Below are 13,219 nucleotides of genomic sequence, written 5' to 3' on the forward strand. Positions count from 1 at the left end.
AAGACTTAAGGCCAGCTGACAGAAACAAACTCGTTGTTATTGTAAGACAGCCAGGTGGTTATACAACAGGATGGATTTCTCTCAGTTGTTACTCTAATGGAGAGCACCACAGTCGATAAATGACACTAACAATTTCGTTCTGCTTCGGCTGCCGTAATTGAAAAGTAACCGATGCAGAACTATATGGAGCTCTTTTTCTTCTCTGATATTTTGTTTCATAGTTTCAGGCATTTAGTTAGTTATGATTACGCCTGTTTCAAATGCCAGCTTCCTCATGATGTTTGTTCACTGTGCTGTATGACCGACTCAGAGTCTGGTGGATGTATACAAGAGAAAAACAAACAAACAGAGCAATGACAATAACTCTCAACATAATGGCAGTCATTTTATTTCAGTTACTGAAGCGGTAGTTTTGGCTGTTTTCAACACAAGTGAGTGGTTTCCCTCTGCAAGCCATGCTTTTCTTTTCAGACTTCACTTTACTGTGAAAAAGCACCAAGTTAACTGTCAAAATGTCATCTTCATATGCACTTAAATAAGTTTAATCTTTGCAACATCTGTCAATTAGTGGTTTTACAGAGTTAAGGATCAATGTATTCATTTAGATTCGCAATTTGTGTTCATTTCATTCCTTATTTACATATGTCCTTAGAAATTTGGAGGAGTCCCTAAACTATAGCTGGAGTGAGAGTGATAAACAAGAGATTTGAGCAGCTTCTCAACAAGTCCAATGGAGGATTACTGCTAATCTAAGCTTCTGTTCAATGGCTCTCCTGTCCTCAAGGCTGTACTTGTCAACATAAGGCCGCTTAGATTTGCTCTTTGAAGTGGACAATGTTCTGATGGGAACACTACATTACACTTTCTGAAGTCTTGAATAAAGAATTGAAAAACTCAAGACAACTTTATACCAAAAGTTGGAAACACAAAACTAAGAGAGAACTGTGATTGTGACAAAAAATATTTAAGGAAAATCCAATCATCACTTTAACATTTATAATTCTTTTCAGGATAATCTAAGATGCATCTCTTGTAAATTTGAAACAGTTTCTGTTGTTTATACTTAATTATTACCTGCATTTTAGTCTCTGTATGTCATGTACATGTATTATTACTGTATGTGATTTTCTGATTTACTCTGAGTATGATTTACATGTTTTTCTGAGCTGGTCTCCTTATGGTGCTGTACAACATTTAAGCCTCAGTGACAATGATGTTCTTAACCTCTCAGTAATTATTTTACGCTTATTTGCTCTACTGCATTTCTGGAAACTTTGGTTCAGCTTCAATCGTGCCAAAGCAAGTGAATAAAAACACATTTTTATTTGTACCTTTTCCACAATGTTAATTAAAGAGGGTTGCAGTAGCTCGGCCTGTAGGGACTCCTGAGGGTTTCCTCTTCAAATCTTTGTCTGATCCAAGTATTGAATTTAGGACCACTGGATAGAGGGGAAAGTGCCCTTGAGCAAGAGACTAAACCCTTAACAGCTTGAGACACTTGTCCAGTTGCCGCCCCCTCACTCTGATATCTCTCCACTTATGAACATCAATGGACAGTGCCGTATCAAAGTTCTGCCCTCTGTACATCTTTGTCTGAGGACAGATACCAACCACAACAGTTTGATATTGGTGTTCACATGTATGAATTCACATTGCATTACAGTGTTGCAGAAAAGGGAAAGAGTACAAGGTGACGGATTAAGAAACAAACACAATTTATGTATACAAGCCATGCACTCTGTAATATTTATTGATGGACCAATCAGATGAAGTGCTGGATACATGGGCAAATTAGCAACAGGCATACTCCCTAAGAAACTGGGTAAGGCTGGCCATGCACTACATGATTTAAAGCTCGGCACTAGACCAGATTTGTCTCCCTGACAACTGAGGGGGGTGTTTCCTGAGTGGAGGCTCGATGCAAAAAATTGTTTGTCTGTACTCTCCTCGAGAGTGCGATGTCCACAGGATTATTTTACTGCTCCTAATTGCAATGTAGCTTCCAAGACCCGTTTAAATAACAGACACTTTTGATGTTTACAATGGTAAGCCATAATGCCTCAAATGGAAACCCCACAAAAACCATTGAAAGCAAAAAGACCATAGCGTCACCAGCCGGATGTTACATATGTGACCGAAGCCAGATAAAATTCCTGCAAGTCAGCATTCCGGTGGTTGAGAAAAATGGATACAAAGTCGTTTTCTTCAAAACTATCATTTTTCATTTTTTCTCATTTTATGAAAGTCCAACATTTAAACTACTCATTCAATGAAAAAAGTAACACAAATGTGATATTTAAAAGCGTTAATTTTGTGTTTTAAAATGCCCTATTCTCGCAGTTGCTGCAAGGATATTGAGGGGAGGGGAAAACGAAACTGTGGGGTGATAATTGGCCGCTCAGTCTGCATTGTCCCCAGTTTCGCCCATTGAGATGGACAATAACAAACATCGCATGGCTCAAACGCCACCCCCCTCGGCATGTAACTACAGCTGTTTCTAGTTATCACCTTTAACAACAAGCCTCAAGATGCACCCTGCAGTGAAGAAAAGTAGAAGAGAGGATGAAGAAGCAGCAAGAATTATCAACAGACTTCGGACAACTTCAAGATCACTTGACAGGGCAAGTTTGATGACAGCGGATTTCCTGTGGGAATATTTTGATGAGCGTCACCAGTCCGATTCAGAAGCTTGGTTTGGGTGGACTTTATGTAAATGTGGCTCTATTGTTCACGCCCATTACCTGGCCTGCCTGAAGGTAGGAGAAGTCCTGAAACTTTGAGCCTGTTTTTCTCAGAACAAACAGGAACTAGAAGTTAACATTCATATGAGCATATCTTTGTAAAATATGCTCAGATTAAGGTGTATGATACACCATTTGAAAGCTTGGAATCTACGCTTTCATAACGTGTAAAAAACTCAAAAATGACCTCAGACGACTTGCAGGACTTTTTACCAGCTTTGGTCACATATTTTCACCGCTCACAAACATAAATACTGCTGTACCTTCACTCCAGCCAGGATGTCATCCTGATTCTTTCCTTTTTGTGTGTTTTTTGCTGCAAATGTATCACATGCCATGGCAGCTTACTCTGGAGGGACCACAAGCTGAGAATATTGATAGTCATCCTTGTTTGTTTTTCTTCTGAATTCACTGTGATGGCAACAATGAACAGTGTCATTGGACTTCACATGATTACCTATTGTGCAGGCCAATACAACATCATGTAACGTGACAGGATATGATATGATATGATATGATACAGTGTGTTGACCTACTATACTAGCCAATATAACATCGTATAACATGATATAATACGGTACGATGCATAAACTTATTGTGCTGGCTGATACAACAGCAAATAACTAGACAAGATACAATACAATTCAACATATGATATCAAACAATATGATTCAATACTAAAAGGAACAATAACATCCAAAACAATCAGATACACAGTGAAACAATAAGATACGATAGGAAACAATACAATACTTAATGAAACAAGACGATGAGATACAATAAGATAAAATATGGTACGATATGATACGATACAGCACTGACCATCAACTGGAGGCAAAAGAGGCCCGAGGGCCACATCAGGCTCCCCACAGCTTCCCATCTGGCCTCCAGAAGCTTGTTTAAAATTGAGAAAAAATGCTGAGGAAAAAACATATTGCTGGGTGTCCTTTTTTTTCTTTCCTTTTATGATCCCTACAGATATTTAAGTAATTAAAAATAAGTGAAATTGAAATTTTTTATCAAAGATTGGCTTAATGTTTGATCAGTTTTACAAAAATCCAACTTTTATTAACTATTATAAGCAAATAAGACGCATGACAAACATACTCATGGGTCCATTCTTGAATAAAGCAGCAGATTTCTACATAAATTTAACAGTTGGGGGGGGGGTTGTCACTGCCTGAGAATTAAAACAAGATATCCTTTTCCTTCATGTGTTTTTTCCCCAATGAGGACACAGCATATTCACATCAAACTACATGGCAGTCCCAGAAATATGTGGCTCAAATATCTCAATCACCCCCTTGTGGCTGGATGCAGTATAGGGATTTAACTGTATGAATAGAGACTGAGTTCACTGTTAAAGGCTAACAAGACGAGGTTAAAACCTAGTATATGGCTGACCGCATCTATTTGGGATGTCTGTTGAAAACCCTGACTGAATTGTGTGTGCTGGCAGAGTTACTTTTTGTTGGGGTGTAATTGTGCTGGTCCTAATGTCTTTGGGTTGAGAATGGAAAGATCATAATTCCTGCTTTGTTCAGAGATTGGGATCATATGGTTCAGTTCAGCAAGAAGAGCTGGCTCTTTCGGCTCCCACATGGCTCTTCATTCAGTAACGCTTTGGCTTTGAAATTAGAAACATTAAGCATTTTGACCCACGATTGATTTAACTGCATGTTACTTTTGTTTCCAATAACAGTTGGACTAAATCCTGTTGTTCTCAGAATAGCAAACATTTGACAAAATACTTGATATAAAACTATATTTTTACACCACCAAGCAACAGTTATATGACTTTTAATATTTTGAATGCTGTAATTTCGTTTTTACATCAAAACACAGTGTGAGTAGTCTTCTGTGATTTCCATTAAAATAAAAAATAAATAAATAACTTGGTCAAAGAATTTCCCAAACTAGAAAAGCACTCGTAGAGTGCAGACCTCAGCCATTAGCCCTATCTCCCAATAGTAAAGAATCCTTTAAAAAAAAAAATCCTGGATCCAGACAGTGATTCGGATCACTCCCAAAATCGAATTAGTTCTTCCTCATGCCATTTCTGATATTTCCTGAAAATTTCATCAAATTCTGTCCATATCTTTTTGAGTTATGTTGCTAACAAACAAACTAACTAACAAACTAACAAACCCTGCCGATCACATAACCTCCTTGGCAGAGGTAATAAATCAAGCTCTAAATGGAGCATTGAGATAACTAAACCATAAAACTGGGACAATGACTACATTTTTTATAGTGTTACACAACTAGGTACCATCCTTATTTATAAGGAAGTTACTGTTAATGGTTACTCAAAGGTACAGTGTGTAGAATTTGGCTGCATTTTGCCAAACAGAAACCATCTAAATGGGATATAATATTTATATATTTATGTGAAGTATGTTAAAATAAGTGCACAATCATCCCCTTTAAACTTTCATTTTCTTTTTACAAAATTAAAAAAAAGCTTTTTAAATTTACATTACCGCAGGTCGCCCTCGCGGAGGCTGACATAACGAACCGCCATGTTGTCTACGGCAACATTTTGGGGACAGAAAGAGCGAAACACAATTTTTAAATGCGAACCTGCCCGCCGGTCCTGAAAGCTACCTGGAAGGCAGGTGGAGAAGAAGACTGACCTACAATCTATAAAAATAATGGTTACAAAAATAATTGAATAAACCCTCACCTCGTCACTGCTGTAAATGATGTCCAGCTCACAATCCTTTTTGGTCTTCACAGGCTCTCGTCGCTTAATGATGTGAAGTTTTGGTAACAGTTCGGCTCATTCTAAAATCTGAATGCTAGATGTCCCTAAAATTCCAAATTCTACACAATGCACCTTAAACATATACGTCTACATTTTCTCCTCTCTCTCTCTCTCTCTGTGGAGAGTGACTGGTACACTGGGCCCTGAGCAACGTCATCCCCACTTCCCTCCTGATTTTCATTTGTCGCATCTGATTGGCTACACAGAAACATGTGACCGAAACATGTGCACGTGTTTTAATAAAGACACATTGTCCAGTTTAGACTAAAGCGCCACTGTGTTTCAGTCCCAGCTAATGACTAGCACTAGCAGACGTTTTTATCTCACAACAAGTAAGCCTGTCCCTGTAACTATCAAATATTCATGCCTTACCTGGGTGGCAGAAGAGCGACATCGTTTTCTGTTGCAGAAAGCTTTCCGTGTTGGTCTCAGTGCTAACTGTAATGAAGAAATGCTGGGCATTTCTGACAAAAGAGCTGGTCTGGCTATGGCTAAGCTAACCAGTCTGCTAGCAGAGTATACAAGCATTCACACAACAAGCAACCCTTTCCCCCTTCAACTATCACTCACTCAAGCTGTAGCAGGCTGGCAACGACACCGTTTCTGTCGCAGGAAGCTTTTAGTGTTGCTGTCTTCGCTTGTTTTAATAAAGAAATGTCCAGTTTTGACAAAGTGCTGCTGTGACCAATTCAGAGCTAATCGCTCCAAGCAGTCATTGTACATAAGCATTTACAGAACAAGTTACCTTTTCCCCCTCAACTATCACAGTCATGCCAAAGCAGGTCAGCAGAAGAGTGAAACATCTTTCCCAGCATGAAAAGCTTATAGGGTTGTTTTAATTCTTTTTCTTTTTCATACAGTAATGTGGCCTAGTTCTGGTTAAACAGAGGCCATGCTAAAGCTATATCTGAGTATTTAGAGCAGTGGAGGCAGCCGTTAGAGGGCTTTCAGCACAAGAAAAGCCCACCCCTGGTACAACTCTGTATGTATGGCTCTAGTTAACACAGTGGAGGCAGCCATCACTGCCAGTATTTGGTACAAGCAAACGCAACTCTGTATTGTAAGGCTTATAAATTAGCTTCACTCAGTCAGTTACTTACTTTTTTTACTACTTATATACATACTTACTTACTTACTTACTTACTTACTTACTTACTCAGACACAGACATTGCCATGTGTAGGGCTGACCTCAGTGGTCAGCCAAAAAATAAGGTATATTTAAAAGAAAATACAATTATGTAGACAAAATTGCTTCTTTAATTTAGTTCATTTACATAGCCCATACAGTGTCTGAAAATACATATGCTGGCCCTTGTAAAAATGTAGTTTATGACCCCTGCAATACGGTATGATACAGTACAATACAATACGATACAATATGAAACCACATGATATGATACAATATGATATGACACGGTGTATTGACCTATTGTGCTGGCCAATACAACATCATATAACTTAACAAGATATGATAGGAAACAATAAGATATGATTTCATATGATATGATACAATTTATTAACCTTTTGTGCCAGCCAATTCATCATACAACTTGACTAGGTCTGATATGATTTGATATGGTACAATAAGATATAGTATTATGCTATATACAATATATATATTTTTTTCCACTTTGGGGAAATAGTCATGGACTCAAGCTCTACGTATATTAAGCTGCCTCTGTCAAAGAATCAAGTTTAAAATAAGATAAAATAAAAATAATAGAAACAAACAATAATCCATATGTAAACAGTGACGCCAGTATCAGTAAATACCACATATAACATATGATGCATGCCACCCATGTGATCAAAATCTGCTGTAACAGGATAGATAAGACAGAAAAGGAGTCATTCCACATTTTGGATCATCTGAAAATTATTGAAATATTGCTCACAAATGCAAAGACTACAATTTAAAGAATGGCCAAATGTTATTTCTTATAAGAATTTAGAGCACAATTGCCATTTATCTAATACAACCAATCAACTCTTTTTAAAAATGTTTCTCAAGCACAAATAATCCACTCTGAGGTGTCAAACTTTTGGCACGCTAATTAGCTGAAGATACTGTGATAAATTGAGGCTGAAAGAATAACCAGTGATAATATTTTTGCAATGCTTTATCTATGAGGGCAGTTGATCGGGCAAAGTCTGGAGTCAGGACAGAAGCCAGACATCATGTCCTGCCTATTAGCTCCACACTGCCAGGCTCATCTATCTTTATTGGTCATCCATTAGCCTGCATTAAAGGGAGACACAGGATAATAGCAGTAATGATGCTGATGATGGAATTAGACTGTGGGTACACACGTCATCATCACAGTGTCATGCTGGGAATCATAAAGAGTTCCCACTGACAGACAGACGGACAGATGGACAGACAGATTAAATAAACAGCACTATTATGACTGTGATCACTTTGGGAGTGTAAATATGTGGGGCTAACAAATATGTTGAGGAAAAAAGAGAACAAGATGAGGTAAAAAATGTCTATGTGCTCTGAGATGTTTATGCATTTTAAAGCACGTAGACAACCAATCAAAAGGCAGCACCTGTGCCAATTTGCAGGACGGACAGATGCTGGTACAGGTGCGTGTGTGATAATGCTTGGCAGGGACACCAGACCAGGCAAAAATGACGAAGCCAGGCATTAGACAGGCGGGATGGAGGGATCATTTAGGCGACTTTATGGGAAGATGCACAAAGATTAGGGAAGCAGCGAGCAAAATGAAGATAAGGGTGTCTGGTTCTGAGATGACGGAATCAGAGGAGCGTTTACGTCTTTCATGGGCGACGCTCCACCGCGATCAATCACAACTGTTTACAATCGGTGGCTGAAACCAGCTTCCTTTTTTTGGTTGCAGGCGTCTCACTAGTCCTTTTCTTATTATGGCTCTTAATTAGCTCCGCATGAGCTACTAATCAAGCATGAAGAAGGCATTCACCAATTTAAAAAGTGATAGCCCATGAAATGAACAGCACAGCTTCGAACAAGCACATCACTTACTAAAGCCTGCAGGGCCTTAAAAACAGACCTACAGACTAAAGACAAACGAATAAGAAAAAGAAAGATACAAACACATTCAGAGGAAAGCCTAACTGGGAGTAAATCCTTCATTAAGTATTTTGAAAGGTATCAGTGCTGGCTCTGCTATCATGCTGCGTTTACTCAGCAATCCACGCAGGAGACATTGATCTTCTTCACTTCTTCATAAGAAACATAATGACCACCAGAGAAATCCTGATCATATTTCAGCACCAGTCAATGCGGTTCATTAGGGCCACTATACCTCCTGTTGCCACCCTGTATTGATCTTACTAGTGTCACCAGATTGCCATTCTCCGCTAACTAGATAGGAAACTCACAAAACTGTAATTTAAACAGTGGCAAGTCAAATAGAGGGACTTTAGGGAACAAACAAGCAAGAATATCTAAAGAGATTTCCCCATTTATGTGACAGGGCTGTCTGTCTCTGTGCCCTCTCTGCGTCGGCATCAAATGTCAGACACGACAGAAGAAATCCTAAAAGTATCAAGGCTGTCCCCAGGTTTCAGAGAGAATTTTTTCTTATGCCTTTAATACCTTTTTCCACCGTCTCTCCTCGTCTAATCTCCACTTATCTGGCAGCCAGGTGAGCTGCAGCACATGGCTGGTGGGCAGGCTTTGGTCTGTGGGAATACAGCTCATCCTAATGGTATTTCTCCCCTCTTTTTCCTTCCCTTTACCCTTTTTCCTCCAGGGCGGATGTCAGACAGAGACCGAGGTAGCCAGAGAACTTCTTAGTGTTGCTGTAGCTGACAGCAGGGGAGGTGGGGGGTAGGGATTGGACGAGCGACTGCAGACGATCGTCATGCAGAGAAGGGGCAGCCGGGCTCACAGGTGCACAGCATCTGACAGATAATAGCAGATAAAACGTGGGCTAACCTGCAGCTTGCTCCTCGCTAAGGGAGGGGAGACCTGTAGTCGTGAGTGAGGAGGGGGCTTTGACAACTAACAGCCTTTACTTAACCACACACCAGGCAGAATCAGACCCATTTCCTTGCACACACAAGTCAAGGACAGACAAGGTCACCACCACAAATCCCTGCACAGAATCCCTCCTGCAGCTTACTGTACACTTGGAGGAGGTTAAGATTGATTTGGGGCTTAATACAGAGTGTTTGCGCAGCTGTTGTATCTGGAAAAACACATCAAAACCCAGCAGTTGTCTTATTAGCTTTTTTATTTCACCATTTCTTGCTGCTCTTTTATTACTTGTGTATTAATTCCAGTTGAAAGAGCTGTGAGTCTCCCAAGTACGATAAAATTTGTTTATTGCACTGAGTTTCCTAGCTTGTATCTTCATATTATTCATGTTTTTATTCATATCCAAATCTGATTTTCATCTTAGCACGCAAATCTAAACCAAATGCAAACACAATTTCATGTGTTTGAGCTATAATAACATTGACCGAAACCTGTTTAAATCTCAAGTAAGGAAAAAAAGAAAACCAAACAAAACATTTGTCTGTAATCATTTCTCCTTAAATCTCCATTCTTCCTGGCACTAACCTGGCTGGATGCCTGCTACACTCCACATAGAAAAAAATGTATAAACACAACATCTCACATCGTGTTTTCAGCCAGGACACTCACCCACTGACGGTGAAAAAGTATGCCACATGTCATGCATCTCCTCCACCGTCCAGATGCAGCATGCCAGCTGATGTGACGCTGGGAAACAGTCAGTGTCTCACTGCTGAAACACATTTAGCTGTGTGGAGGAGAAAACAGTCAAGACGAATCTAGCTATCGGCTACAGCACAGCCTGAGACATACAACCTGACAACTTCTGTTCTCTGTGAGCTGCTGTCAGACAGGCAGAGAGGACACATAGGTGTCATTTATCATGTCACAATAATCAGGTGTCTACTATGCAACAATACCTTGCAATACCATAAAAAATCATTCCAAATATGGACTATTTAAACTGATGACACAAAAATGCACAGAATTCAGACGCTGAACACCAGGGGGAGCTTTAGTGGGCAAAAAGCCCACCTGCCCTGATTGAGGTCAGGTGTGTGAATGTTTTTTGGCAGTGTCAGCATTTTGAAGTACTATGAATTTGTTTCATGTGTATTTAGAAGTGATGGCCTAATCTGATCCTGGTATCAGATATCAGTATGAACAAAAATTGTCCCAAGGTTTGCCCAAGGACTCACTGACATGCCACTACAGGAGACTACGGGACCAAACCCATGACCCTCCAATGCTGAGACGACCATCTCTACCTACTGAGCCACAGCAGCCACTCCAGAAAACATCAAAAACCATCTCATGCAGCAGCAACTCGAACCTTGTCCGGTACCAGTACACAACAGTACCCATTTTTGGTACTTTTGTGTGTGAATAATATGCAGTAATAAATGTTATGGAACCTCAAAACATCTGAATTTTAGATATTTATTTCTCAATATCAAAATACTATCAAATATAAAATACATCAAAACAACATCAAACACTGTTTGTGAGGTAACATCACAACTGTTATTACAAATTACTCCAACATGGAAAACCTAAACTACTGTAACTACTCAGTGGTTTTTCTTTATATTGCACAAATTAAAACCTAGTCCCACTACCTCCTTTTCCTCTAATTTCCCCTCTTAGAAAAATGTGTGTTGGGGTCCATGGAGGGCGAATACGTTTAAAACAAATGAACAATAGAGTATGGAGTCAAAATAACTGAATAAATAGATAAAGGTATAAAATCTTACCAATTAAAGTATTACAAATGAGAGTAAACAAACTACTTCCTTTACTATGAACTACGTTTACTGCACATCTTTTTTCATGCAGTTCTTTTTCCAGCAAAACTAAGATGTCATCTTTCCCTGGTAAGAGCAGAGTCTTCTCCTCACTCATCAATCAATCATGTGCCCATCCACGCAGGAGCATAACGGAGCTGTAATATGAAAAAACATGACACACCCGAACCGTGCACACTGGGTCCGTTACGTTCTATATGTGTTTACTGCAAAAAATTAATAGAATGTTGCAAATTGTTTAATCTGCTATGAAAATAAGCATCGAGGACGAGCCTGTGGCTCTGTCACTCCTTCAAAATCACTCTGAAGTCATCCATCCTGACAACAGAGCGCTTCATACGGCAACAGCTGTGCCAAGTTGGAGAGATGGAGAGCAACTTTTAGGACACACTCACACTAGGCAAGTCGTACTGTGTCTTATTAATCCAGTGTCTGTTAGGTGACTGAGAGAACAAACGTATGCCTTTGTACAATATTGCTAAGGTTAATACACAAATGCATTGATAAACAGTGTTGTTGCACGGAAATTAATGTAACAAGAATCCAGTCAACTTGGTTAGTCAATTGCACATTTGAGAGACAAAAAAGGCACAACACAGAAAGTCACACACGCTTACATTAACAACAAATAGCATATACTATATAGTTATGTTTATCACTTCCTTTGACAGCTTCTGTCCTGAGTGTGACTCTCTGTACCCAAAGGAGGAGTCAGAAGATGAAAGCTCCAGACCGGATAGGGAAACATTGTATGACGGGTTCCACCCTGTAAAGATAAATGTCATACACACCCAAAACTCATCTCTCATCTCTGCCCTGCATGGTTTGATCGAGAGACTCAGCTGAGTATATTTATACTTCGCATGTGGTTTTTGGAATAAAGTTTGAGTCGAGAACTGAACTTAATCCTCTCTTGTCCTTCTGTCCAACAAAGAACTGATGCTGTATTTATCACCTTTATCTAGTATATTTCCATGGTCAATATTCACATAATAAACGGGCAAATCGCGGTGTTTAAAGTGAGGATTCGGTACAAGAGAGAGAGAACGCGAGGGAGGGGGGCGAATGAGCAGAAAGCAGTGGGAGCCTATCTGAATCATCAATCATCACACTGCTTCCTCAGATTAGAAGTTTTGCTGAGGTAAACCTTGAACTTATTGTCACAATTATTGCAGTGTAATCTGCATCGTATTTTGAAAAGTGGAGCGCTACCTTGAACTGCTTCCTATCATCCATGCTTATTTTGTTGATTCAGTATACTGCTGCCGACGTCATTACCCTCATGAGTGCTATGCTGCGTTCGTGTCCAGCATGAAAAATGGACTACTCTTCCTCTCTCTTGCAGTCACAAGGATGCGTTTAGGTAACAAAACATGGTACTGTTTGATTTTACGTGAATTGGTACTCAGGAGTACCGATGGAATTAGGTCAGTACCTATAAAAGTACCGAATTCTGTACCCATCCCTAGTTCTCGGTGATGGTAAAAAAGCATCAGATTTTGCTGTAAAAGCCATAATAAGCTCATTAGCTTCTGCAGCATGAACACATCCCTGTAATCTGCCATTGTTGCTTTGGTTTGACATGTGCATGCGGCTTAAGTGGGCTATGCTGTGTATGATGTAATTGTTTTAGGAAAGACGCAGTTGGCTGTCCACATGGAGACGTAACGGCAAGCATTTTCAGATTTGTTCACTCTGGGACCCGGTTTCAAAAAGTAGCATTTACGGCCTCCCAAAACGCCATTTCCATGTGGATGAAACCCAGATACAACAAAAAATTGGGTGTATACATCTGAATTTGTATCAGTGTGAACTGGACCTCAACTCCAACTGACATCAAGGAAGTGCCTAGTAAAAGAGGGGAAAGCCACTGACAAAGGGGGAGGGAGCAGAGTCAAG

The 13,219-nt window shown here is 39.7% G+C and overlaps 1 protein-coding gene across 1 annotated transcript in view; it reads right to left on the reverse strand.

The window, feature by feature from the left end:
• The window catches only part of agbl4 (AGBL carboxypeptidase 4), a 488,448-nt gene that overhangs the window by 125,237 nt on the left and 349,992 nt on the right, over positions 1-13,219 (reverse strand). Inside the window, exon 7 of the mRNA XM_041791008.1 lies at positions 11,511-11,513. Coding sequence (XP_041646942.1) covers positions 11,511-11,513 — 3 coding nt within the window. The remainder of the gene's footprint in view (positions 1-11,510; positions 11,514-13,219) is intronic.

The sequence above is a fragment of the Cheilinus undulatus genome, linkage group 7, assembly GCF_018320785.1.
Source record: "Cheilinus undulatus linkage group 7, ASM1832078v1, whole genome shotgun sequence".
NCBI lineage: Eukaryota > Metazoa > Chordata > Actinopteri > Labriformes > Labridae > Cheilinus > Cheilinus undulatus.